General features: G+C 40.0%; 1 protein-coding gene across 1 annotated transcript in view; it reads right to left on the reverse strand.

Annotated features, from left to right (window-relative positions):
• Positions 1 to 26,603, reverse strand: part of adgrv1 (adhesion G protein-coupled receptor V1) — a 110,031-nt gene that overhangs the window by 64,771 nt on the left and 18,657 nt on the right. Inside the window, exons 8-50 of the mRNA XM_044111880.1 lie at positions 26,202 to 26,539; positions 25,852 to 26,122; positions 23,518 to 23,844; positions 22,879 to 23,055; positions 22,532 to 22,755; positions 21,131 to 21,257; positions 20,184 to 20,369; positions 19,871 to 20,051; positions 19,490 to 19,653; positions 19,264 to 19,387; positions 18,882 to 19,142; positions 17,868 to 17,994; positions 17,476 to 17,699; positions 16,621 to 17,355; positions 15,035 to 15,408; positions 13,212 to 13,391; positions 12,627 to 12,807; positions 12,308 to 12,501; positions 12,086 to 12,215; positions 11,731 to 11,811; positions 10,579 to 10,718; positions 10,123 to 10,488; positions 9,785 to 10,028; positions 8,979 to 9,194; positions 8,659 to 8,874; positions 8,336 to 8,580; positions 8,061 to 8,242; positions 6,638 to 7,136; positions 6,239 to 6,545; positions 5,896 to 6,105; positions 5,033 to 5,163; positions 4,759 to 4,858; positions 4,505 to 4,684; positions 4,232 to 4,395; positions 3,605 to 3,692; positions 2,591 to 2,669; positions 2,362 to 2,500; positions 1,767 to 1,908; positions 1,063 to 1,328; positions 789 to 964; positions 540 to 667; positions 275 to 456; positions 20 to 166 (exon numbers count right to left, since the gene is read on the reverse strand). Coding sequence (XP_043967815.1) covers positions 20 to 166; positions 275 to 456; positions 540 to 667; positions 789 to 964; positions 1,063 to 1,328; positions 1,767 to 1,908; positions 2,362 to 2,500; positions 2,591 to 2,669; positions 3,605 to 3,692; positions 4,232 to 4,395; positions 4,505 to 4,684; positions 4,759 to 4,858; positions 5,033 to 5,163; positions 5,896 to 6,105; positions 6,239 to 6,545; positions 6,638 to 7,136; positions 8,061 to 8,242; positions 8,336 to 8,580; positions 8,659 to 8,874; positions 8,979 to 9,194; positions 9,785 to 10,028; positions 10,123 to 10,488; positions 10,579 to 10,718; positions 11,731 to 11,811; positions 12,086 to 12,215; positions 12,308 to 12,501; positions 12,627 to 12,807; positions 13,212 to 13,391; positions 15,035 to 15,408; positions 16,621 to 17,355; positions 17,476 to 17,699; positions 17,868 to 17,994; positions 18,882 to 19,142; positions 19,264 to 19,387; positions 19,490 to 19,653; positions 19,871 to 20,051; positions 20,184 to 20,369; positions 21,131 to 21,257; positions 22,532 to 22,755; positions 22,879 to 23,055; positions 23,518 to 23,844; positions 25,852 to 26,122; positions 26,202 to 26,539 — 9,153 coding nt within the window. The remainder of the gene's footprint in view (positions 1 to 19; positions 167 to 274; positions 457 to 539; positions 668 to 788; positions 965 to 1,062; positions 1,329 to 1,766; positions 1,909 to 2,361; positions 2,501 to 2,590; positions 2,670 to 3,604; positions 3,693 to 4,231; positions 4,396 to 4,504; positions 4,685 to 4,758; positions 4,859 to 5,032; positions 5,164 to 5,895; positions 6,106 to 6,238; positions 6,546 to 6,637; positions 7,137 to 8,060; positions 8,243 to 8,335; positions 8,581 to 8,658; positions 8,875 to 8,978; positions 9,195 to 9,784; positions 10,029 to 10,122; positions 10,489 to 10,578; positions 10,719 to 11,730; positions 11,812 to 12,085; positions 12,216 to 12,307; positions 12,502 to 12,626; positions 12,808 to 13,211; positions 13,392 to 15,034; positions 15,409 to 16,620; positions 17,356 to 17,475; positions 17,700 to 17,867; positions 17,995 to 18,881; positions 19,143 to 19,263; positions 19,388 to 19,489; positions 19,654 to 19,870; positions 20,052 to 20,183; positions 20,370 to 21,130; positions 21,258 to 22,531; positions 22,756 to 22,878; positions 23,056 to 23,517; positions 23,845 to 25,851; positions 26,123 to 26,201; positions 26,540 to 26,603) is intronic.

The raw sequence follows: 26,603 nt of genomic DNA on the forward strand, positions 1-26,603 counted from the left end.
TGACTGATTTTATACTTGCCAATGTTATGTTGAGGTCCTTCTGCAGTTTAAAGATGCTAAGGTTTGCAGCAGGGTAGAAGGGAGGGCCACCATGAGTAATGGCAATGTAGGTAGAACCATTGACTGCAAACCCAACACATGAGGCTGGATCTTGGATTCTGACAGACTAAACAATCAGAGAAAATAATGTTGCTTAATTAATCCCTCGTATTTCAGCCATTCCTAGACTGAGTGAGAACATATTGTGGTAGTTCTGGTGGAATATTCAGGTCACCTGTATCGGCACAAAAACACCTTGCCACCGATACAGAGTAGCTAGAGTGTGGACGGCCCCAACTGCAGGCTTCAGGTCAAGCCTTAAAGCCAGGTAGGAAGACTCTCCTCGAATGGAGCACCAAGAAGATGTAGGATTGTTCTCAAAGCTTTGATACAGACCAATGACTAGGAGGGAACCCTCTGTAGGAAGAAAGAAGAGTATATTCTGAGTCAAAGAAGAGTGGAAGAAGAGATTTAGATTGATTTTTACTTTTTAGCCTCACCAGAAGCTGTAGCTGTGCCAGACTGCATCTCCCACTCTACACTAACCGCTGACTCCAAGCCATTACTGCGAGAGACAGTGAGGAAGACAGCTCTGCTTCCCTCTTCAGCCACCACTTCTGTGCTGGTTCTGAATAGAGACACAACAAATAACCCTATGTAGGAAATGCTGTTTTTAACTATTTAAAACATGTGATAGGTCGTAAGCAGCAGCATTCCTTTCAGATCCTTTGATAAAACTGTACTGAGACCTGTTCAGAGAGGGTCCGATTCGGAACAAGCCTGAAGGGGCCAGGTTCTCCAGAACAGTGACAAGAATTTGGAGCTGGTCCCCAAGTCGTGCGCCTCCTGTTGGGTTAAACAGGGTCAATGTGAATGTTTCATTCCCTTCAGGTTCAGCATCACGTATTGCTCGGACCTCCAGCATCTGAAACCACAGGGGGAAAAAAATCGGCACTTGTGAGCTTCTGGAATTATTTTTTATTTCTTTCAATGCCTTCTGGTACTTACATTTGCTTATCTTACCTTAAATCGGACTCCATCCTCCAAAACTACTAAGCCTTGCGTTGGCCTCACATCACCCTCTGCCAGGCTGCCGTTGGCATCTACGATGGTATACTGAACCGAGACTGTGCCAAAAGTACCTTCCTCTGGGTTACGGACCACATAGAGTTTAGCTACACTGTCACTCAGCTGTGACATAGAGGTAGGCTCCCGTAACAGGAAATGATCACTGGTGTTAAAAGAAATGACACCATGTCCATCATCACTGGCCAGGATATTTACAGTAGCTGTTAAAGCAGAAAAAAAAAGTTAGAAAATGTACTGTGGATTATATGCAACGTGATGGAAGTCTATCACTACAACAAAAGTATCAATTGGTTTACAAAGTGAAAGGGATTTGACTTAATCTAACCTGGCTCTTTCAGCATTTTTTTTCTATTTTTGAACTAAAACTAAGGTAAAGCTTTGACATCAGTTAAAAAGCTAGTGGACTGGTTTTGTAAAAAAAACAAAAAAAAAAACACATTTTAAACAGGGAAAAGTAAGTATCAGAGCACTATGGTTGCCAACAGGGGGAAATTTACTGATGTGAAGAGAGTCAGCTTAATGACGTTTTGTTTGAAGAAGAAAGTGCACATTCTTTTCAAGTTATCTCTTGAAACATCACTCTACCTACTTTTGTGGTAGCTTTTAAAAACTTTGTTCTATGCTGTCTCTTTCCCTACCTGTAGTATTTCTGCCAAGCTCCAGTCCAGGTGAAGGCTCAGACAAGATTAGCTGGAATCTCTCTGCTCCCTCTGGAATTGTGTCATCAATTATCTGCACCTCCACAAACTTATGCCTTTCACCGTCAACAAAATGGAGCCTCTGGGAAAAGAGAGGGAGCTAAAAGTGAAAACTGACACTCAGTCTTGTGTTTACAAAAGCCCTTAGGTCCCTAAGTTCAGGAAAAAGGTTAGAGTCAGGCTATAGTGAGCTTTCTATATGCCGCAATAAATCCTTCAAGTGTTTGTAAATTTGTAATGTTAACTGAAAAACTATTAAATGCAGATGTTTTCAATTTTGACAAAGCACATAATGATGTTCCCACCGCCATGTTTCACCATGAGGATGGTGGGCAAAGTTAGTTTTAAGCCTCACAGCATGAAAATCCAGTGAGATTTCTTTTTGGTCTCATCTGAACAGAGCATCTTTTTTCCAAATTTTTGTCTCCTGACAGCTAGTAGAATACTGCAAATGGGACATTTACAGTCTAAATACATGTGTAGAGTGCTGACTTTGTGTTTAATAATGAATACTTGAATCCTGGACGTTGCTAACCGTTTGACTAGTATTGTAGTCAAGTCCCTGTTGGGCTTCCAAGTTCTGAGCAAAGAAGAAAAGGGAGACATTCCCATATGTCCCCTTGTTCCTGTACGCCACAAGAGTCAGTGCTCCCATTGTCTCATTCACTTCATACCTGCAGACAAGAGCACATTTCAAATAATCTTTTAACATAATGTAGGCATATATTTAAACGGTACAAATTTCTGGATGTTTTTTTTCTTACATGGTGCTTGTCCATTCAATGATCCCTCTAATCCCATCATTAGCAACAATGGTGACTTCTGCCACCAAGCCACTGGTGTCTAAAGGAGTGCAAACATAAAGAGAGAGAGAGAGAATGAAAATGATGTTCTTACGGTGGTTTATAATTTAATAATTGTGCTTTCATTTTTCCGCCAGGCTTATGTGAACTGCAAGCAGCAAAAAGACTGGGGAGTAAGTGCAGGGGCTCTAATTTTAATCATGGCAAACGCAAAGGATTACAACTAGGAGGCATCTCCTGAGAAAAGCCTGGGAGGCGGAGGAGCCAAGCGTGATGTATTTATGGACTGATTTATGACCCTCTGAGCAGTGTTCTTCCATTTACTTTGCGGCCAGGACACTGGGAGGCCAGTTATGGGTTTAGTTTGGCTTTCTTCTTCCTCACCGCACAGGGCTACGCGCTGCCACCAAATCCCAAGACTTCCTCAATCATAAAAAGCATCAGTCTCACCATCCAAGCCACATAATGATTGCTGCCAAAAGAACATGTTTACCATGTGTCTCCAGGCAGTGGACTGATAGTATTCTGGGAACCTCCAAGCACTGTTGTAGTTGTACTTATACTTTGTCAACTCATCACTTTCTAAAGTTACTCATTCATAAATTGGGCTGTGGTCACGATTTCAAAGAAACTGGAGAAAAACTGCACCTAAAGAGCCATTTTGAGAGCTGAAGGTTTAACAGCATATTGGAATAGGATGGTACATTATGCATTTTAGTTCCTCATATGTAAAGCAATTCAAACTTATACGTATGTGTATTTTACCTGGCAACGTACAGTAAGCAACCTCTGCTCATCAAACAATAGGACATGTTAAAGGATTTTAGAAAGACAAGAGGGAAATTTATTGCAATGCATTAGCAAAACGATAAAACAAAATCAAAAGAAACTGCAAAAACTACATTTTTAGGACTGTCCATACTGGCTTGAAATTATTGTCTCAGTTCAACTAACAACTGTAGAGAGAGTTCTCACCAAGTTGAGGAACAGTTGCAAGAGTTGTGATGAGCACTGCAGATGTTATGTTGACCAAGAAGAACTCCTGCAGCTCTGGAATGTCATCCTGATAAGAAAAGAGTTTGTAAATGCAATATTCTACCCAGTCTGCTAAAATAAATGTGAGGGAAGCCCTGTAGAGAGAATGTGAACATACACTACACATATACAACCTGAGGATGTAATGGTAAATGTATCATCAAAATGCAATAATTCCAATCGTTTCTCAAATATATAGTCACAGTTCTTCATTCAAGGAGGCATCTGTTTGTGATTTTGTTACATTTTGTTAAATCCTATCAAACGCAACAACTTTTGGCAAAATCAATCTTCAGGTGCAGGACATAAGTAATTTTCAACATGATTATTAAAATGTAAATAAAACTCGATTATTTATTCAAAACTGATGCTTCTTTTACATTGTTTTATCATCTTTTGAGATATGCCCGTCTCATTTCTCTTTAGCACTAAACTTGAATAAAAATAATTTGAAATCTAAATAGAGGAGCAGGAATAATTCTGGCCTTAACAATTTTTATCAAGGATACGTGCAGCCCTTGACAGTTAAATTTAAGTAAATGGAATAGGGAGACATCTAGTCCTTACCTCCAGGATGGTGACTGGAATGGGAACTGAAGTCTGTCCTTCCTGAAGGACCACAGAGCCAGTGCCAGAAACAAAGTCTTGTCCCGGATCAGCAAGAGCACCCTCCACCTCAGACAGATTTTGTAGTGAACCTCTAATAACCGCATAGCTAATATTCACCGCTCCTACAAGCAGAAAGAAATTGCTATGATTTATTCTTTGTGGTACAGGAAAACTCAACAAATTTATTTAAAGGTAAATACAGCTGTATGTGTTCATACTTTGCTTACAAACCTGAGGTGCCGAACTCTCTGTTGATGTAGATTTTTATTATCTGGTCCCGTTCCTCTGTGCTCACCCTGAGGGATGACGGTGCGATCGTTAGCAGCCCGTACGGCTGATCGCTGGTGTCGACAGTGAGTACTGCTTCACTTCCTTGAATGTCCAGTGCAGCATGGCCAGTCACTACAACACCTGCATGCAAGTGTTGAATGAAGATTATGTATATTCACAAAGGTCTTCACTAAAAGAAATATTATGTTTCGTACCAAATGTTCGTAGGTTGGAAAGTGACACTCTGTACTGATCTTGGTTCTCTGGTGTGACGTCATCCATAAGCTGCAGCACTACAGTGCCATTTAGCTGTCCCTGCAGGAATCAGCACAAATATGCAGAATTTATAATGTGCACATGGCATTTCATTGCAATCTGTTCACCAGTTGACAGTGATGCTTAGTCGTAACACAAAGCAGGGTTAGGAAAGAAAAATACAGGCATCGGGAAACAAATGTTTCACAAAAAGACACATGACATCTCATTTACCTCATTGAAGAAAATTGTCCCTGATGTTTGAACAAAAGTGCGGTGAGCAAGAGGACCTTGAACAGTCCAGTCTACTGTGATGTTACCCAAACCTGGAGCTGACCTCAAAACCAATAAGGTCAACCTCTCGCCTGTAATAAGAAATATAATAAAGTTCAACATAGTAATTTTTTTTTTTTTTTTTTACTTCCAACAAAATGTTTTTGTGCTGTAGATGACATCAGAGGTTTCTCTAGATGTCTAACAATATGGAGACTTCAACCGCTCAAGCACAAATGATTTCATGACAATGAATAGGCTGGAGCCCACCTGTTGGAGCATCAACAGCCATCGCCATAAGTGCTTACTCTCACTTTCACATTCATACATAATTAGAAGGCATCTCCAGTGACACGAGGGTCGTCTTACAGAAATGCTTGGTTGTTTCTGGAGAATCACAGATCTTATAGAATAGCACCTTTCTGTGCTGCAATGTGGATGGAAACTAATTTACATTTACAAATGATTTTATTGGTATTTTAAGTCACAGATGAAGTGCTGGACTTTTCTATGTAGTGCATCAACGTGTTTGCTGTTTTTCTTATCTGGCTTGCAGTGCTCATGATCGGACTACTTATAATTTGCTTGACTTGACAATGACTTACAGTACTTGTTGTCACTTTACAGTAAAGCTAAAAAGAAATGCATATAATTTTTTTCTTCATTTGTACAAAAAAAAAAAGAACAACTCAATGCTGGTCTATAACAAAAAATCCCAATAAAATTCACTGAGGTTTGTGTAATGACAGAATGTTAAAAAAGGTATGCCACCACATTGACAGTACTGGCACAGCAGCTCTTGCAAATTTATGTATAATACTCACCCTCTCTGGCAATGACAGATCGTGAGCCTGGATCAAATCCTACTATTCCTGCCACATTGTCGTTTGCTAGAATCACTATGGTTACAGTGTCTGAGCTTGGGAGGATACGGCTTCCCCCAGCTGTGTTAACAAGCCCAATCATGAGGTTCTCGTTGTCCTCGGGTTCCGAATCGTCTCTGATTACTACCTGTACTGTCTTTTTAAGATCACCTGTGTGCAAAGGGGAAAAAGGTAGACACAACGTTGGTTAAATCCACATATTCAAACTGTAAAACAAATTAAAGAAAGGCAAAGCTTTTAATAACCCTAAGGCTAAAGAGATGGGTGAGAAGCTAACACATACCATCAAAGACCAGAGTCCCTCCACTCCCAATGAAATCAGCATCTGGTGTGGCTTTTCCTCCAACAAATCTCCACTCTACAGTGACAGTGCCCAGATTTCCTCCTCTTCTCTCAATGACCAGCGGCACAACTGTGGGCTCTTCTCGAACCTCAAGGTATAGTCCTTCCTTAGTGGCATTGGGACTGAGACTGTAGATCAAAAATATGCCAAATGCATCTCCATTCACTCCTATAGTGACTACAGCCTTAGCTGGCAGACCAATTGTAGGCAAGTTCTTCTGTGACACGGTCAAATTGACCAACTTCACCTTCAAACAACACAGAATACACATTTAGTTACCACAGAGCTTTTGTATATAGATTGGAATATAACTTAAGTTTAAGTTGGACTGAGCCTTACCTGTAAAATCTGTATAGAGAAACTTTCATCCATTTCTGGGAGTTTATCAGTCAAGATTAAGACCGATAGGTTGGCAGTTCCAGATCCATCCTCCATAAAGGCACTTTGAGCAGTGACAGGGGTGTAATCACTTCCCGCCACAGCTTGGGCACTAAACAAGACAGCAGCTGCAGTGGTGTTTTTCACATAAGTCAAAACCTGAGATCTAGGAGTCAGCTGGTCAGTCCTGGATGTAACCCACGAACAGGACGGAGGAGTCACGGCTGATGACAGAGAGAAGGCCTGGCAGGCCTCTTCTCTCAAACAGGCAGCAGCACATGCAGCCACAGGGTCTCTTTGACTTGTGATATTCACTGTCGTAAAGAGGCCATCGGCTGGAACACCTGACTTCGGAGAGTAATAGTAGATCAATAGATTTTGGTCCTGAGCCTGAGCCGAGCCAACAATGTCAAAGTCAGAGGTGCTGTACGTAATCTCCAAGCGACCAAAGTGACCTCCTCTGGAATAGAGCAGAGGAGAAAATCAAAAACAGCAGTGAAAATTAGCGAGTGTTGTTGTATGCTAGTATATGCATAAGTGTTAAACAATATACAGTAAAAATATCTTGAGATCTTGCCACATCAGCCATTCATTTTATTTGATTTTATAGGGATTGTTTGTGAAAGGTCAACACTAAAGAGCACATAATAGTGGTGTGAAAGGAAATGATACATGTTTTTTTTAACTAAAAATCTGAGAAGTATATTGTATAATTGCATGCAGCCCCCTTTACGCTCGTACGCTAAGATAGCAGTTCATTGCTACTAAAGCTAATATTAGTCATGCACTTTACAAATTTGGCCTTAATGGGAGAGTAGCGAGATTGATGACCTGTTGAAACAAAGCGCCAAGAAGTTCCCTTTAGGGTTTGCTACAAGCCACATAGTGGAAACAGAGAAATATGCAGGAAAATGTGCTTTAGTCAAACTGTTCCAAATAGTGACTTTCTGATATTAAAAATCTTACGTAATGGAAGACACTTCACATTACGAAAATGCATCGTAATAAAATGACCTTTGCGTTAGTGGAACATGATTATGGCAGCTTTGTGGCATGGGGAGAAGTCTCTTCAGTGGGAGCAGGAACTTTTGTCAGAGTTGAATGAAACATGGATCAGACTAACTACAGGATAATACTGAGATATTTTCTGCTAGACTAGAGAAAAGGTTCACGTCCCAGGAAGACAACAACAGTAGTCAGTAATAACACAGCAACAATGCAGTGGTCTAGCAATAAAAGCATATCATATGTATAATTTTCCTTCCACTTTTTAACTGCACAATACTTTTGCCAGTCCCATAAAATCCAAATTAAACATGTTGAGGTTTATGGCTGAGTTGTGAATACTTTTGCTCAGTAGCCACTAAATTATTCTGAAAAGTACCTCCTGCGGACAGTGATATTAGCACCGTAAGCTCCCACGAGTGGCTCCTGAACACGATAAACAGTCTGTTCAAAGTAAACTGTCCCATATGGGTTGTCATTTGCAGGCACTATTATGTTAACAGACGTATCAGCTCCCAAGTTTCCTCCATTACTGGCACCGATTAGTTCTACTTTAATAACCTAAAACACACAGAGCAGAAAAAAATACTTTTTTATAACAAGATAGGCTATATCATTATGGGATTTTTTTACTTTATTAATTTCTTTGGTCACCTCAGTAATTTCAGGTACATCGTCAGGTAAAATTTCAATCTTGATCGTCTTCCTAGTCTCCCCAGGAGCAAATTTAACTTCTCCAGATGTGGGTCTGATATCCCCCTCTGCAAGTTTAGCATTAACAGTTGCCCGCCACTGGACCGCCACCGTTCCAATAGTGCCAGCATTGCGCACAATAGGCAACGTGACCTCAGCAGAGGTGGATTCTGGTTCTTCAACTGTCACCGGGTTAGCCTGAAAGACTGGGTAAATAAAAAAAGGTATAACTTGTTAAGCAATAAATAGTCTAGTAAAGAAGGACTTGGATTGGTGCTACTAACCAAAGGCACCAAAAGGGTCATCAGAAGGCAATATGGTGATGACGGCACGTGTGGGCTCTCCCAGCAGAGCTCCTCCGGTTGTTTGGTTGATCAGCTCAATGACAAAGGTCTCTTCCAGTTCAGGAACCAGATCGTTAATAACGTAGATTGGAACAGATTTACTGGATTCTCCCTCTAAAAGGACCACATCAGTCGAGGCTACACTGTAGTCTTCGCCTGCAAGAGCACACACCAGCACACCATAATGCACAGGTTTACCTGAAGCTGCACCAATCAGTTGGATTTTTTTCATCATTATGCTTCATTTGTTCAAAACTTACTGACTGTGGCAGTTACAGGAATAGCTCTGAATTTGACTGACACGTCAGCAAAAATCCCACCGACTCGCGTGACATTTATTATGGGCCCAACATAATGTTCTGCAACACTGACAGCAGACGCAGACAACTGAAGGACTCCAAAAGCGTCGTCGCTGGCCTCTACTATCACCTGGGCAACAATGTCAGTCAAAGGGCCCAGAGAGGGGGACGTCAAGACTGAATGGTACAGAAAGCATATTTTCTGCATTAAACATGATAAAGTTACTATAAATACTTTATCTTCTTGAAATATATTAGATACCCAAACTTTAATGACAATCTAAACAATATTGGTTTAACTTGGTGGACTTCTAGGACTGTCTGCAAGATTTCAGTGTGTTTATGGAAATATTGGACCAGGAGAGAATTTGAGGTCAGATGCTTGTGTTGGACTAGATGTGGTTAATGTGGCCTACTACATCTTTGTGAATTGTTTTTGCCAGCTGGTTCAACTAAATACCACTAAACGTTGACATGAAATATTCAGTAGTAAGGAAATGAAACAACGGGATTTCTTCCACAGGTGGCTACCTGTTATGGTATCATGCTGGAATTTATTGAGCTCCTGGGAGCAGCACCTTCGTTCACAAATGTTTTGTAGGAACAATCCAAATGCCCTAAGTGATGTATTTTAATAAACTATGGCCATGAACGTGATTTAAACATTTGAATTCAGTGACTTGGAGGACTGCCCTAATAATTTAGACATTATTGCATTCATGTTAAAAAAATAAAACCATCAGAAAATTCTACACACAGAAACTTACTGGGTCTGTTTTGATCTCCTTTGATGAGATAAAGACTGATCAGTTTGACAAACACACTCTCATCTCGTTCTGGATCATCATCGTCAAGCACTCTGAGTGTGATGTTTGCAGCAGTCTGATTGGCCAAAAACACAACTGAATCAAGAAGGGAAACAAAGTCCTGCCCTTCAGTGGCTCGGCCCACACCAGGAGTCCTGTAAGGCTCTGGGTCAGACTCCTTTAGTGTCCCATATGTGACTTGCACCTGATAGCAAAAAGTGGAAAAGATTTTGAAGAATGACACAAGAACCACATATGGAAATGTGTCTATATATTCGGCTTATGGTAACTGGACACACCTGACCCATGGTTCCCTTCAGTCGTTGGATAGTGAGTGAGACAGTTACATCCGCTTCAGGAAGACGAACAGATCTCGATATATTAGCGAATACAAAAAGACCATAAGGATTATCACTGGCAAACACAGTCAGAGTGGAGGATGTTTGGACACCCAGACGACCTTTTGAAACGTTAACCAGAGACACAGTGTAGCTCTTGTCCAACTCTGGGATCTCATCTTGGGCTACTCTGATGATTATATTCTGTGATATCTGCCCTACACCAAAGGAGATGTTGCCAAACCTCGTAAGGAGCTCTCCTTCAGAACTGGGATCAACTTCCCAGTACACAGTCACATTAGAGAGGTCTCCAAAAGACCGAACCACCTGTACGAGGATAGAAAACCAAAGAAAATGCTCAGGATGTTCAACAATCTGTGAACATTGTATAAATAGTAAATTGTGTACTTGACTAACCATCAGGATGATGGAGCTAAGCCCATCCTCTGGTTCTGTCCCATTAACGAGTAGAGATTGAGGACTGAAGTCAAACACTCCATGAGCATCATCAGAAGCGGCGATGGTGACAGTAATTCGAGATGCAATTCCCAAGTTGGCTGTGTAGAAAATTGCAGATGACTTTGACTTTCACATGTCACACTTTGGTTGAAAAACTAAAAAAACACTACTAGAGAAGAGTTAAGAACGTACTTTCAGAGAAGACATTTGATTAGCATAAACTTATTTTGAACAAAAAATTTAGTAATAGAGAACATGACATAAAAAATACAAGGTTTAGCAGTGTATGGATATTATTTTTAGAGATGCACAGAGAAATTTCCTGGTGACCAGAAGACCTTCAGCCTGAAAATTAAAAATAGAAAATCTAATTGTTTTATGACCAGCAAAGGCATCACACTTAAGTTCTGTCTGGTCATGCTGACAATGACAATCTTTAGGAAGATGCTGTAAAGTAAGGAATAAAACATATCAGCTGGGTGTTCTACATATAAAAGGATGGCATAAGAGCAAACGTTATAAGATCCTATAATAAGGAAAGACTGCTCAATGTTCATACAGCCTGCTACAACAGGAAGCTACTTTAGTCTTTATATACTCAACATATTGTCAAGCTGACAAAGAGGAGCCAATTTAGACACTCATGAATACTTTTTAAGATATAGCTTGCTCATACTTGCTCATACTGGTTTTGACTTCAGAACGGTAAAAACCCTTCCAATTTGAAAGATGCTCTATAAAATTTAGATTTGGTTACTAGACAAATATAAATTTGTCTAGTAAAACTTTTTTTGTGAATAACTTTACAACAAACTTGGCCACAATACTCTGATTAATTGCATCTCCAATTATTTTAAGAATTACTTACTAAATCCTAAAGTTTGAGGAAGACAGTGGGCTGCTGACGGTTCATACAAATGGGTGTTGTGTTTGCCTCTTTGGAATGCTATTTGCTTTTCCCATGTCAATCTTCTTAATTACTCCTCACCAGGGTCACAGAGTAATGTAAATATCAAGCACACTCAAAAAGGCAAACACTCCTAAAGGAATGTAATGATGAAGGAGTGGACAAAAGAGACATAATGGGGAGTGGAGGAGGGGGAGACTTACCAGGGTGCTGATAGGGTGGAGGGAGGAAGTCAAAATCACTTTCCCCACTACCACTCGCTTCACCATGTAGAAAATGATCAACTAATGGATCACACACATGGATCACAAAGCGAGGGTTGGTGTTGGGGATGGAGGGGTTGAAGCCAGATTGGAATCACACCAGAAAGGAGATTGAGGCGCAAGAAGGAAGGAGTTGTCGGCAGGCAGTCACACATGTGGGTATGTGAAAGTAAACGGGAGCGCAGCACACAGTACACGCAGAAAGGGATAGGATGCATCAGGAATTCAGGAGATTTTTAAAAAACATAATAGTTTTTAGAAAAATCAAGTCATGATTTCAATTTGAACTTCTCACCTCCTCCATCTGCATTGTAGAGCTCCACCCTAAAATCCTTTTCAAGCTCTGGGACGGGATTATCTACAATGGTCACATTGATGAACTTCACCCTGTCACCTGGAAGAAATTCTAGAATACCCGTCGAGTCCTGATGGGGAAAAATTTAAAAAAATGAAACATTCCAAATGTTTTTTTTCTGTCAATCGAAGCATTTAGACAAATAAATAAATGTAAAATAACCTTATAGTCTTCAGGGCTAGACGCTGTGAAGGGGGTTGTTCTGTACCCCACAACGATTTTTCCTATTAGACCTTGGGCTCTGGTGACTGGCAGCTGGATCTGACCATCCTCTTCATGAACAGTGATGTGTGCAGGTTGTAAAGCTGGTAAGATCAGACCTTCCAGAGGCGGGCTGGGCTGGAACTGCAACAGTCCTGAAGGAAAGAAGGGTAAGGGAGAAGAAAGGAAAATGTACGATGAAACAAGTAAAAGTAGGGGTCATATGTTACTTAGTAATTATCAAGGGTCTGTAATTGTTACCCATGTTGAGAGTAAATACCATAAGGGTGGTCACTTGCTCTGACAGTGACAGTATTAACAGAGTTATTGGGATCGATGCTAGCTCCGCTGGTGGGGGTGGAGCCTGGCTTTCCATCAGCAGACTCTGCTGACACTAGAGTAATCTGAAAAGACTCTGAGAGCTCTGGGAGGTTATCGTCATACACCACAAGGTTCAGTACCTGAGGGAAGGATTGGCAAACATTACCTCCAAGATCAAAAAGGAAAAAGTGGAGACTGTAGCCATTACAAGTTTTGGAGTTGTGTTTTTAAACAAACAGAAGTAATAGTGTTTATGTGGCAGCATTAAATACAAGAACTTCCTTACACCTATTTGCTAAGTTTCAAATTTATTACCCAGCGCCCTCTAGGAGGAGCTGTTTATCAAGAAACAACTCCTCTTTGACAGAGGACTTCTGATAAAGTGCACATCAGGAATTCTTATGAAATTATCATTTCAATTTGTAAATATAGCGCAAAGCATTTCCTGCCTGCTTTCTGTGTACAGTGTACAAACATTTTTCCTGAATAAACTCCACTATAAGGGTCTTTCCCAACCCACGGAAAGACTCAGACACTGACACACCTCCGAGCGCTGTCCAGGTGTGAAAACCACAGCTCCGGTTGCATTTGCAAAGTCTTCATGTGCTGGGCTGTCACTTTTCAAGCTGTCCAGCTGGGTAACCGTGTAGTTCACGGAGACAAAATCCAGAGAACCACGCACACGCTCAATCACACAGGAGATGGTGGAGCCCTCTTCAGCGGTCTGTTGGAACATTTATCAAACATCATTAATGTATGGATGCAGTTGTAGACTTTTCATTTACTTACAGCAGTATGTTAGAATTCAAAGAGTAAGCTTAATACTTAAGGCTAATATCACCATCTAATAACTCTACTGTGGTAGCACCTGATTCTGCATGTAACTCTTTCTCTCTAGATGGTCTAAAACAAAAGAGATGCTCTGGTTCTGATGGAATGCCGTCCCCAGCCCTGCCATCTGTTGTATTGATTGAAACAAGGAGCAGGATCTCCCGTTTCGAGTGAAGGAACTCCAGATCCACTTCTAAAGGAATGCCCCCTCTGACAGACCTGTGCTGCCTCACCAGCTGTCGCTTCACCTGAGACGGCACAACACAAGAGTGCACGCGTCCAATAAAATTAAAAGGGACAGCATGCTCTCTCTCTGCAGCCTGACATTCAGACTGATAAAATATGCAGCAGCACAGACACTGATAACCCAATGGGTTAATATTACATGTTTTGGTATCACGCATACTATGTATTTACTGTGTCTTAAAAATGACATTTTACTTTACCTACTTTATCAGTAGATTGACCAACCATGACACATGGTGATGAATGTTAGTAATTCATAGTGTTTATCTTTACATGATATTTTATAAAGGAACCTAGTCAGAAAAAAAACTAAAGGTGACCATAAAAATATGTACTTTTCTAATGATGTAAATGCTTAGAGATACATCCATTTGTACCACGTTGAATCAAGTTCAGTGGAAACTCTCATTATGTGGAAGAAAAAGCGGCAAAGTGAGAATCCAATTAATGAACCCGGTCCGCTTTTCTAAAAGAAAAGAATTCTAGTCACCGACTTTGGAGGAAGACAAAAACTTCATTTCCTTCATACAGCATCATCCCTGTAGTCTAACATAATAACTGAAGAATCATGTTATGCAGACATTTCCAAGTCAACGTAAAATTAAAAAAACCAATGGAGAAAAATATGACCCTGGTGTTTTGTCAATTGCTATACCAACAAAAGAAAGAAGAAGTTATTCTGGTCAAAGGAAATCAAAATTGAAAGTTTTGTCTACATGTAAAAACCACTGGAAGTGACAATTAAAACTGCATCTCAGCCTGAGCAAACCATCTGTATGGTTGCATCTGGTGACGGAAGAATCATGCCGTGGGGATCTCTTTCCTTAGCACTCCAGGTGTGACAAGATAAAGTAATGCAATGTAAGCTGAACTGAGAATAGATGGGCAGATCTTTGGAGCTACACACTGCGACACTGAAAGAAAATCTGTTAAATGCTGCAGCAAATGCAAGACCAGGCCAGATATTCACACTCCATCAGAACAATCCTAAACAGAGAAGTTACATTTTTTGTAGAAGAATCTTCAAAAAAGTAGACTTTTAGCTGTGCAAAGCTGACAGAAACACAGCCCATGGGACAATGAAAGACAAATTCAAAGGTTATCAACTAAACCTTCATCCCCAACTAAAGGGGGATGAAGTAAACGCATACCAGGCTTTTAACTTTTTTAAGTGTGCTATTTACCTTCCACTTTATAACTACACACCACCTTGTGTTGATATACGGGACAAATCTGTTATAGGTGAGCTGAGAGCCAAAACACAATCACATTTTGAAAATGTGCACTTACATCAGGTATGCAGGCCCCAGTGAATCCAAAAAGCCCGTTGGCGTTGTCACTCTTCCTAATTCTCAAAACAGCAGTGGGTCTGGGAAAGGGGAGGCGCGCACCTCCATGCACAGCCACCAGCTGCAGATAGAACACTTCCTCTCCCTCCTCCTTCTCATCGTCCCTGGTTTCCACAACGAATGACTTCTGCCTCTCATCCTGGCGGTACCGCAGATAACCCGAGATGTTTCGCAGGTCTGTTTTGGCAGGCTGAGTGTGGAGCTCGTGGATCTGGCTACGGTTAAGCCTTGTGTGGTACAGCCGCACATCCTGGAGAAGTCCAGTATAGCGCTGTTCACCCTTGAGATCTGACCCAATGAATACTGAAGAAGGTCCTGATGTAGAAAATCCAAGAACAAATTACTGAATGCTATTTGTGCAACACCCTTATACTTAAAATATTTAATAACTTAGCAGCAATAGTCCATAGTGTTATAACAAAGCTAAACAAGTAAGAAACATTTTGCTACTTAATGAAAACAGCTATAAATGTCTAAAGTTGTGTTAGCATTTCTGTGTTAATTTGGCTGCTTTTATCGTACAGGATTAAGACAACAAACAGAATCTTGATTAAAGCCACCAGACGCCCAGCTCAAGCTCTTTCTCATTATTCATTTATACACTTGTACCTCTCACACCTCTCCTGTACTTATACAAGAGGTACAAACATGTCCCTCTGCGGCGGAAATAAACTTAAATTCCACACCATGAAATTCTTCTTTGAGTCGAGTTCCCTGGGGCAAACAGGAAACTCGCTTGACAGTTTTTTCTTTATGTCTGTTTTGCAACTGTATGAAGCAAAAGAGGCATGAGGTATTCCCCTCTTAGAGCCATTCGTGAAGCACATGTTATTGTCTGCATTAATTAAATGGAATATAAAGAAAAGGAGATCCCGACAGATTCCTTTGAACTGTAACAAAATCCAACAATGCACAGGCTGTGCAGCCACTCAAGCATTATAGAGTCCCAGTAGCTCAGAACAATGAGGCAACAACTGAAGGGTGCCCGTGGGTGAATGAGGGTCCACATATGTTAACAGTGCATGTACAATTTGCAGACTTCCAGCATTAACTGGGAAACAAGAGAGAGAAGGTAAAAACAACTAATGGAGATAGCTCTAGTTGTGAAACATTTCTGAAATGCACAATTATTGTTTCAGGTGAAAACCCTGAAACAGTTTTTTTTTTTTTTTAACAAAACATTTAAGCCAAACATACTATAGGCAAAATACTGCAATGCTCTAAAAAGAGATGTGTAAATAGGAGGCTACTTTATGCAGCGTTTTGTCTGTCGTCAGTTTTACTTACACCCACAAACGGTTAAAGCTACTTTAGGAAGTCACTACAATTGCCATATGTTGCAGACAATTACTGACTTATACTTTACTGTACTGTTATTTTAGTGCATGTATTTCATAGTTATGATTTATAATAGCAGACACACAACCAAATCATATGACATAACATAGTGGCAACAATTGCATTTTAGAGAATATTGAGTCAATTTCAAAGGAAGCGGTTGAGAAAAGGTTTCAAAAACAAACCTACCGTCATCAATGCCTTCTCCTTTGATGCTCCTCAGGCCACCAGGTATAGAGGTCCCATCCAAGAAAAACTCAATAATCCCATCATCAACTGTTATTATGACATGTAGCCACGTATTTTCCTCCAAAAACTTCTCTGCTGAGGCCCTTGCCACTTGGGTATTATTTGAACCTATTACTGTATAGTACAGCATCAGAGTGACATGTGACTCATTGGTGTGGACCTTCACTCCATAGTGTAAACTTCCATTTGTTTCTCCTTTGGACATTACAAAACCATCGGTGTTTAGTCTGGGTACGAGCCAAGCTGAGAAGGTGAAGTTACCCACAGCTGCAGGAGCATCTTCAGGCGAGATTGTCCCGTAAGCTCGTGGAAGACCAGAGAAGAACCAAGTGTCTGTGGCTGAGTGGTGTCTCCTACTATGAGGCCTGAGCTCAACCTCACCTGGGAAAGAGGCTTGCAGCAGTAGATCGTCCATAAGAGGAAGGCCCTGTGGGAAGCTTGCAGACACAATCTCCCAGGAAACCCGCACATCGCTGAAAGTGCCCTGCTGCCGGAGAATGGTGAAGGACGTTACATAGGACATATCATTTTCATCGAGTACGTCCTCAGCAACTTCTTGGTCCAGGTTGTTGGCAGCAATGGCAAAAACACCAAATGGGTCGTCATTGAAAGGAATGAGGACTGAGGCATTCAGAGAGGTCTCTGCAAGTTTCCCCCCGTCCCCTGGGTAACCACCTAAAAAAGAAAATCATGGACATGGAGTTAAAAAGGTTACAAACTTTTTTAAAGAATGGATGCAATAATTAATGTATTGACTCAAATGAAATTGTATGTTAAACCTTAGCTCATATTCACCTGAAATATTGACCAATCTGAGGACAAAAAACTCATTAAACTCTGGGAGTTTATCAGCGATAGCCTCAAGGACAATTGGCCTGGTTTCTTCCCCAGTAATGAAGGTGATCGAACCCGACGTGTTTACAAACTCCTGTTTTTCTTCAAGAGGTGTGGCTGAGTCATTGGCAAACAGCTGCCAGAACACTGTTACATTACCAAAGTGTCCCCTTGCTCTTAGCACACTGGACAAAAAGACAAACAAATAAATGACATCACATTTCTAAAAATCTAAATTGATATTTATACTGGTGTTTCAAAAAAACAAACAATAAATAAGTGAAGCATGAAATATAACACATGAACATATAAGTTAAATAAATTTAATTATGATCTCAGAATGTATTTCTTACTAAAAATTGTTGCTCTTGCCCTCTTCCACAGGTTTTTCTTCAGGTTTCAAGGAGAAAACTCCATTGGCATCATCGTTGGCTTCAATCACCACATTAGCTGTGTCTGCGCCATAAACTACAGCATCGCCTGTGTGCACAAGGATACCATTGGGTTAGATCAAAACCTAAAGCAATGTAGCGCAAAAGTAGAAATGTAGACCCACTGATAATAAACCACAGTCATATCCAAGAAAAATAAGATTTAAAAAGGGGTCTGAAAATAAATGGTTACATAAGTAGGCTACTTTTAAACCTTTCTACAAAAAATAAATATAAAAATAAACAAGACATACAAAGGAACTTGCAGGCTATATTTAGCTAAAATTACTTTTTCCAATAACTGCTCTGTGGAAAGCCCACACAGTAAGCTGCCAGACTTTGAGCACATCATACCAACCGTGTAACCATGTAAGTCCACTAGCAATTAAACAGGCAAAATAAAGAGCATAAAGCCTCAACATCCAGCTGGTCCAGTTAAACACCAGACCTGCCATAAACCATAGGCAAACTAATACTAATTACACTGGGATGTATAGCAAGACTTTCAGGGTTATGACATTTCTTAACTTAGTAGATGTCTACCCAAACAACATAGAGTAAATAGCATTTATATGAATTTCAAAGTGAGGATGAACCTGAGTAATTTTACAAAGAGTACCTCAAAATCCCTGCAACTGCAATTGCAGCAAAAGGTGGTCATACAAAGTATAGACCCATGAAAGCTGAATGCAAACATTCCTTCTAATTCACAAGCACTATCTTGTATTGGTTTATCACATAAAATCACAACACAATACACAGATTTTTTCAATAACAAAATGTAAACGTTTTCAAAGGGTATGACTGCTTTTGCAAGGTACGCTGCAATGGTTATTTATTTTCATTCCTGTTCAGTGATGAAAATGATCAAACATGTTCATACATCTGTGTCTCCTTTTCTCCTCTATTCACTTTAGAAAATACTGTTGTACTCACCTGTGGCGCGATATAAAACAATGTAAAAAGGTTCATCTGTCTCCGGTATGTCATCGTCTTTAATAGCCACAGAGATGTTCTGCATCCATTCTCCCACATCAAACACTAATAATGTGTTATTTGTCAGAAGAGTGAAGTCATCTGCTGATGCTCCACCAAAATCCACTCGATACATCACGGTTGCCAGGAAGTCAGCTTGGCCTGCCCTCAGGACAGTGAAATTAACAACGCCTCCTTCACGAACACGAGCTGTGAATGGTTCTGAGGTGAGAAAGTGAGATTAAAGGAGAGGAAAGACACCAAAGAGGAGAGATTGATGAATCATTAGAAACACGACAAACTAATAATTCAGAGGATTTTCTACGCATCGTTTGACTGTTACCAGAAAAATATATGGGGTCATCGTTCTTATTAATCCACAAGCTGGCACTGAGTGTGTTTCCTAATCTCGCTCCACCTGTTGCATTTGACAGTGTGATGGTGAAGTTCTCCTTGTCTTCGGGAATCTTATGTCATACAAAAGAATAACAAGAATGCACATTTAAATTTCAAAAAGAAACTCAACTGGCATGATTGCAAGCTTTTATGACCCAAGTCTAACAATGTACCTCATCAGGTACAGAGGAGAGGGTAAGGTTTTTCAAGTACTCTCCTTCTTTGAAGGTAAGCTGTCCATAGACGGGCATAACATCTCCCGACAGAGCTGGCTTTAAGCCCCACCAAACTGACACTTCTCCAAAGTGACCTCTATTCCTCACCACAGGGTACACAGCTGAAAGGGAGATTATTAGTGTCACTGTTCAAGGCTTATCATATCATATTTGTGCATTTTCTCTTTAATGTCTGACACAACGTTCGTTTGGATGAAAGCACATTTTCACTAAATGCCATACAAAAGTCTTTGTTAATGCAGATTCAATACATTTATTAGGTCCATGTGTCAAGACGAGTTCGCTTATAATGTAAAAGTATCTCATTAGTTCACTTACCATGGTGTATTGCCTCTCCTTTGCTCTCATTGATGGTGAGTGTGAGCTCTGATTGGATAAACTCAATGACCCCAAAAGGGTCATCGTTCTTGCGGACAGTGATGTTGACCTCCCTGTGGTTGCCTAGACGACTTGGCGGAGTGCTGTGGCTACTAAGTACCACAGAAAATGTCTCATCCAGCTGTATGAATATATGTGTAAAACACTAATTTTACAATCCTACTCCCAAATTAAATGAGTTTTCTTGCTTTATTTTCTATAATAAATAAAACATGTAATTGACACCAAATGTACCATTCTTTTATGTTCTCACCTCAGGTATCCCATCAGGTGTTGCAACCAGTGCCACCACCACCTCTCTCTCCCCAGGTTTAAACTCAAGGATTCCTGTAGCGCCATAGAATTCAGCACTGCCTGATGGTATCACTGTGTATCGTATCAACTGCTTCAAGAGTTGTCCTTGAGATCTGACCACACGCAGTTCCACAGCCTCACCCTCCTTGATTTAAATTGGACAAATTTCACCAGACAGACCAAAGAAAAATGACGATAAGATTTAACGTCAACGCTTAATACCAAGGGGAACTCTAAAACCCTGAGGAATGCATAAACATCTTGGCAGATGTTGACAGATAACATTTAAATTATACAGTATTTTATGTTTTCTAGAAACATTTAGGCAAGCTTATGGTGTACAAGCATGCATTTGTTTTTTGACACAGGCTCTTTTATCGACACAGGATCAAATATAAACATACACCCCCACTACATTAGAACAATCAGTACATCCCTTAGAAAATTGTAGAGAAACCATAAATTGTCCATGGCTATCTAGAAGGTATTGTCATAATTAAGATTAGATCTCTGGCTAATATTTTTCTCAGAAAGCCTAAAGCTCATTTAAACTGTCTGGTTTGCATGACCGTAAACAAAATCCATATTTTTTTAATATGGTTGAGGTCAGGTTCATACCAGTTTAATGTTAGCATACTTTCTACATTCCAAAACCATTTCTGATGTGTCCTTTTACCCAAATATATGTGGGTGTGTATTTATTTATTTATTTATTTGAGCCTGGGTTGATAAGAAAATAAAATCACAACCTGGTGTGTCCACTGTACAGCTATTTCTCCCAGAAATTGTTTTGTATGTAATTTAAAGCTCATGATGAATCCAGCTTTCATTTTATATAAAGATTAAACTTCTAACCAGCAGTGCAGATTGCTGTTTTCTTTGCCGTCATGTTACATTTAGACTTACGTTGATAAACCATGGACCTCTGGAGAACTGGGAGAACTCAAACACGCCCCCAGGATCATCGTTTTCCAAGATGACAATCTCTCTACTAGTGAAGCCTGCTTTCAGGATCTGATTCTCCATGTTACTCCTTAGAAAGTGATCAGAAATAAAGTGAAGCAGATAAGCATCAAAACATCGTAGATTAAAGACACACAGCAGAAGATGAACTAAGTACAGATTTTATCTTTCTGTTCTTCTTTCAGTTGAGAGCTAAAGTTACATCAAACTCATAGCAAAGTTGTTGAAATCTTTGACACGGCACTTTTTTGACTTTCCTAAGTTTATGGGGGTTTTTTTTAATCTAATTTGGGTGTTTTAAAAACTAACAATACCTAAAAAGGTTCCGTATAAACTTCTTAATGCATTCCTTGTTTTTTCTGGTGCGCATTTATTATTACCTCCATATGTTGAGGCCCTACTGATTAAACCACTTTTAATAACAATGTCAGTCAAGTATGTGTGTGAATCTGTATAACTCCACAGGGGTGTCTGTTTATGTGTGTATGCTGAGAAAATTGGAGCCAAGCAAACATAATGGGCGTTGCAAAGAAATGGTGTACAAAGAAGTATTTAAGCACTTCAAACAGCCTCGGCCAATGAGCTGCATGCATTAAAACACCATCTTTAAAAGGCTACATAATCAAGGCTGGTTAAATTAGCACAAAACACATACTCTCACGACAAAACCTCTCTGTTTGATTACGTTTTTCACACCGTGGCAGTATTCCCTAATCTATTCCTACAGCCGTCCCCTCCATCCCCCTCCACAAGCACACACATTCCCTTCCCAGACCAATACCCCAGAAATCCAGAAGTAGGCACTTGTCTCAAAAGAGAAAGACTTGATTCAAGTAACACAAAGACCCAGGTTCACTCCACTCTCCACTTACCCAAAGTACACTATAAAGTGTGCAGCCTCCACCCTGCAGGGGAGGAGTGGGAGGGAGAGAAAGCCACGGTTCTCATCAGAACACAGATCAGCAGATGTAGCAACCCCCAATGTCCGCCACAACAATACAGCAACACTGGCCTTTTAAAACTGTATTTCTATTTCCAAATTATATATAGCATTATGCACAATGTTAAAAATGGCAAATTTCCCATTTTGGTAGATCTGAAAATCCAGATCTTTTTCTGATTTTTCATCAACACAAATCTCCCTTATCAAGGCTGTGAGACAGCAGGAGAGAAGGAGACTTTTAGCAGATAATGGGAAGGCAAAACAACAGAACAGAAAAGGTTCTTTGTCTGTCTCTGGGCATGCAGGACTTGAATATGTTGTCAGCCTTTTTAAAAGTTCAGGATTAAGCAAAGGATCAAAATTCTTTGAAATTTCAAGTCAACATTGCAACTTTTACGCACCTGTCCAAGGTGAGCAGCAAGGTTTCATTGACCTCAGGGATATTGTCAGCCATGATAGTAAGATTAATAAAGGCATCGCTCTGCCTGGAGAGGAAGACAACAGAGCCATTAAATGGTGTCAGATCGTCAGCAGTTACATCCTTTCGATTGACTCCTATTGGCTGAAGACTCCAGAACACCACAGCCTGACCATCTGTCCCGTCACGCCGCAGAGGAAGGCTAACCTGCACGAAGCATCATCAAAATAAACATAAGCAAATGCATAATACAACAAATCAAAAACTACCTGTTTGTGTGTACTTTTGTTAAAAATAAACAACATTTAAAAAAAAAAACTCATCTCTTACCATACTGGAATTGGTGTCCTCTGGTTCATAGAGCACTACTGTAGTGTTACTTGTAAAGCCAATTTCCCCGTTGGCAATGTCAGAGGTGACAGTCAACGTCAGATTAAGAGGTCCCCCAAACCTTGGGCTGTTTGAAGGAATTGATGGGGTGATATCAACCAGCTCCAGTTTATTCAGCTGGAAACAGGGGGAATGTATCAGTTTACAGAAGCTGAAAAGCTAATACAATACTGATAGGATGTTACTGTGATGCCTTATTAATCAAAAGCAACTTTTCCTAAAATCATTTTCTAAGAGTATCATATACACTTTAACACGTGCACATCTTTCCAGTAAAATTCTAAAGCTTCATATGTGTCACTAATTAGGGTTCTATAGAACATCAAGAAAGGTTTTCTAGCACCTGTTTATTGCTTTCAGGGTTAGCTGTTTGTTTGGACAGTTGCGCAAGTCCCGTAGAGCCATGCCAAACCTAAGTGCCAATGTAAAACTATTCACACATGCAGATGAGGCACTTAAACGTTGGATGACTGCAGTTTAGTCAAACGTACTACCTCAAATGAAAGGAACCGATTTTCTTAAGATCACCAAGCAAAGTGATGCTGCTGAATTACAATTTTATACACAATTTCTAGTTACCTGAATTAAAAAATTTGCTCCGTTTTGCAGAAAGGCATCATTTCGGATAGGCAGTATGAGATGAACTGTCCGTTGACGTGAAAACATCACCTTAACAGACCTGCTGACATTCAGAACCTGGTCTCGGGCCAGATTAGAATCTACTGGGCCTGCAGGAATGTAGAGCGCAGTGAGGGTCATGGAGACGTTACCCAGTAAGCCACCATCTCTAACAAAGTTTAGAGAGAGGAATCGTCCCTGGGTTTGGCTCTGGATGCTCTGTTCTTTGGTTGGGTCAAACCGAAAAAGTCCATAGACATCATCGCTGTCTTGAATGTAAAACACCATCTTGGGAGAAAATTAAGAAAGAAAAAATACAATTAATTAATCAGACTAAAGAATATCTGATATATTAATAAATGAACGAACACAAACAATTTCTATACTGCATTTATTGCACAATATGTTTCCCTTCTTACTCTAAATCATAGGTAGGCAAACTGGTTGATTTAAAATCAATTTGAGGAATTCAGGAAAATACCCCAATTTGATCAAAAGAACTGGATGAAGGTCCTGGTAAGTCATTGTTTAATGATCAGCCCCTGAATAAATTCAACTGTCAATCCCTTGTGTAATACTGTCTGTGAATTTATGTTTTCAGCCCTCCTGCAACATTCTGGTTTTCAACCTTTACAGTGGTGTCTGTTTCATGTAACCCCGCACACTTTGTCTTACAGCTGTCATTAAATGGGAAAGCTGCATAGAGAGCAGCTGAAACGCCCATACACAAATTCCATGAGTCAAAACATAAAGCTACATTTAGGAAGCAGGAGAAAAATTTTTTTTTTTTACAAGTTTGTCCAAACATGTGTAACTAGAACAGCCTTGAAACATGTTTAAGGACAAAATATCAATTTAGTCTCATCAAAATGACTAGTGACATCATCTTTGAGTCAGCAAAATCTCTACTTCTGTCTGGGAAAACAAAATTTGTTTTCTGAGTGAGTTTAGAAGTATGAAACCTTTAATAAATACAGTATTATTTACAGGACTTTAAAGTTACCAGCATAGACTTTTAGGCCTAAGATTATTTGTGTCCCAGGACCCTTGTCTGATTTAGAAAATTATTTTTATTTAACCAACAAAATGACTTCTTATTGGAAATGACACTCAAAATACATGAGTGTCATGAAAAGGAAATTAATTTAATTTAATACTAATAATACTAATTTAATACTATTATTTAATACTAATAATAGTATTAAATTATTTAAAAATTTAATACATTTTTAAATAATGTATTATTTAAAAAAATACAGTAAATTGAAAAAAGGCAGAAAGATATGAAATTATTTTCATCCGTTTTCATATTCAACATAAACTTTAATGTTAAAACGGCATTGAAACACTTCTTATAATTGGTGACCAGATTTGTGCATCTTTCCATTAATATTTTAGAACTATTCATCTTTTGTGATGACCTCAAGTCAAGATTCAGAAACATGATAATGCTTTTATTTGAAAAAATAACTTGAATACCTATTCTTAAATGAACCATAACACAGACAATCTGGCCTTGGAGATTCCTAGATGCCTTAATTGTTTTTGTGTTACTAAAATTGTATCATATTTATAAGAAGACAACAAGTGATAGAGGGAGACTGGGACAGGAAAGACATCACATGAGTGACTGTAGTAAACCAGAGCCACAGGCTAACTTTGGAAAGGTATTCTCTTTAATTAACTCAGCTCACAGGCATTAGAGTAGTTTCCATGAGTGTTAAACCATGGCACATATATTATCCTGGAACGATCGTCCAATCTGCTGCTCACTACAGTGAGAATCTATTTATCTTTATGACTTCTAGGTCATCATCGATTATCATTAAAGCTCTATGTTTAATCTTAAACACTTTGAGTTGCCCAGAGGGTGAACAGGCCTCTCATTCTTTTAGCTTGAAAATTAATTTCTGATGTGTTTTTGTATGTGACGTGTTGAAAATAAACTCGACTTTGATCTGCCCACTGCTTTCACGCATAGCCAAGAAGCTTGGACAAAGATGGAAGCAATAAAAGCTTGTCACTACTTCACCCATGCTTAAAAAAGAAAACACAGCGTTTCACCCCACATGCAGAGCGTGCCTGCTGTTTCCGCTTTGTTTTGATTTAGCCACATTAAGGGAACACCCACAGAGCACAGTAACCCACCAAGGGGTCGACTCCTGCTCCATGTGCCAAGTTTGCATCTGTAGCTCACAGTAGGTCACACACACATGCATACCACATGGAGGTCTCTCCCAACAAGTGCAGTGTGTTGGGTTTTTTTTTCTCTCATAAAGCAAAAACGGTGCTCACCTCCATAGGTTCGTCAATTTCCGCATTTCCAGTTACAGAGTTGGGCAGCAGTTTCAGAACAAAGGCCTCCGCCTCTTCGGGTTGGTCATCAGCTACTATGTTTATTGAAATAACAGCCGTCACCTGACCGGCAACAAATTTCACAGTACCAAACTGGGGCGTCAAGTCATCCAACACCAGCGAGGGATCGCTGGAGTTCCTGGTGATTGTCCAGTTTGCAGACACGTTACCGAAGCTCCCTCCATTTCGAACTATGATTATTCCATCAAATCTGGAAAAGCAATAATCTCAGATGTAGTTAAATTACATTACGTGCAAGTATCACTTGCAAATACAGCAACTTTAATTACTTTTGTGTCAGGTCTTCATTGATGACGACTGGCTGATGGAGTGCAGCGCTGCTAATTGACAAGACTCCATAAGGCTTGTCATTGGGCTCTATGGTCACCAGCACTGCATTGGGTGGTACCAGCACAGCGTCTCCTCTGATAGTGTCCTCCAGCAGAACAACGTGGAAGGATTCTGCAATTTCTGGTACATTATCATCACTGATGTTGAACAAAAGTCTGGCTCTGAAGACCAGTGGAGGGAATGTGATGGTTCTGACTGGCTGCAGGTCCCTGAAATCCACACCTGGAGTTGCGCTGCCCACTCCCTCCCCACTCACCACCATGTAGTCCACAGACACCTGAAAAAAACAGCGGCTTTATATTCATGTGACTCAATCTCCATCTTTTTCAAGAATAAAATAA

The sequence above is a fragment of the Gambusia affinis genome, linkage group LG03, assembly GCF_019740435.1.
Source record: "Gambusia affinis linkage group LG03, SWU_Gaff_1.0, whole genome shotgun sequence".
NCBI lineage: Eukaryota > Metazoa > Chordata > Actinopteri > Cyprinodontiformes > Poeciliidae > Gambusia > Gambusia affinis.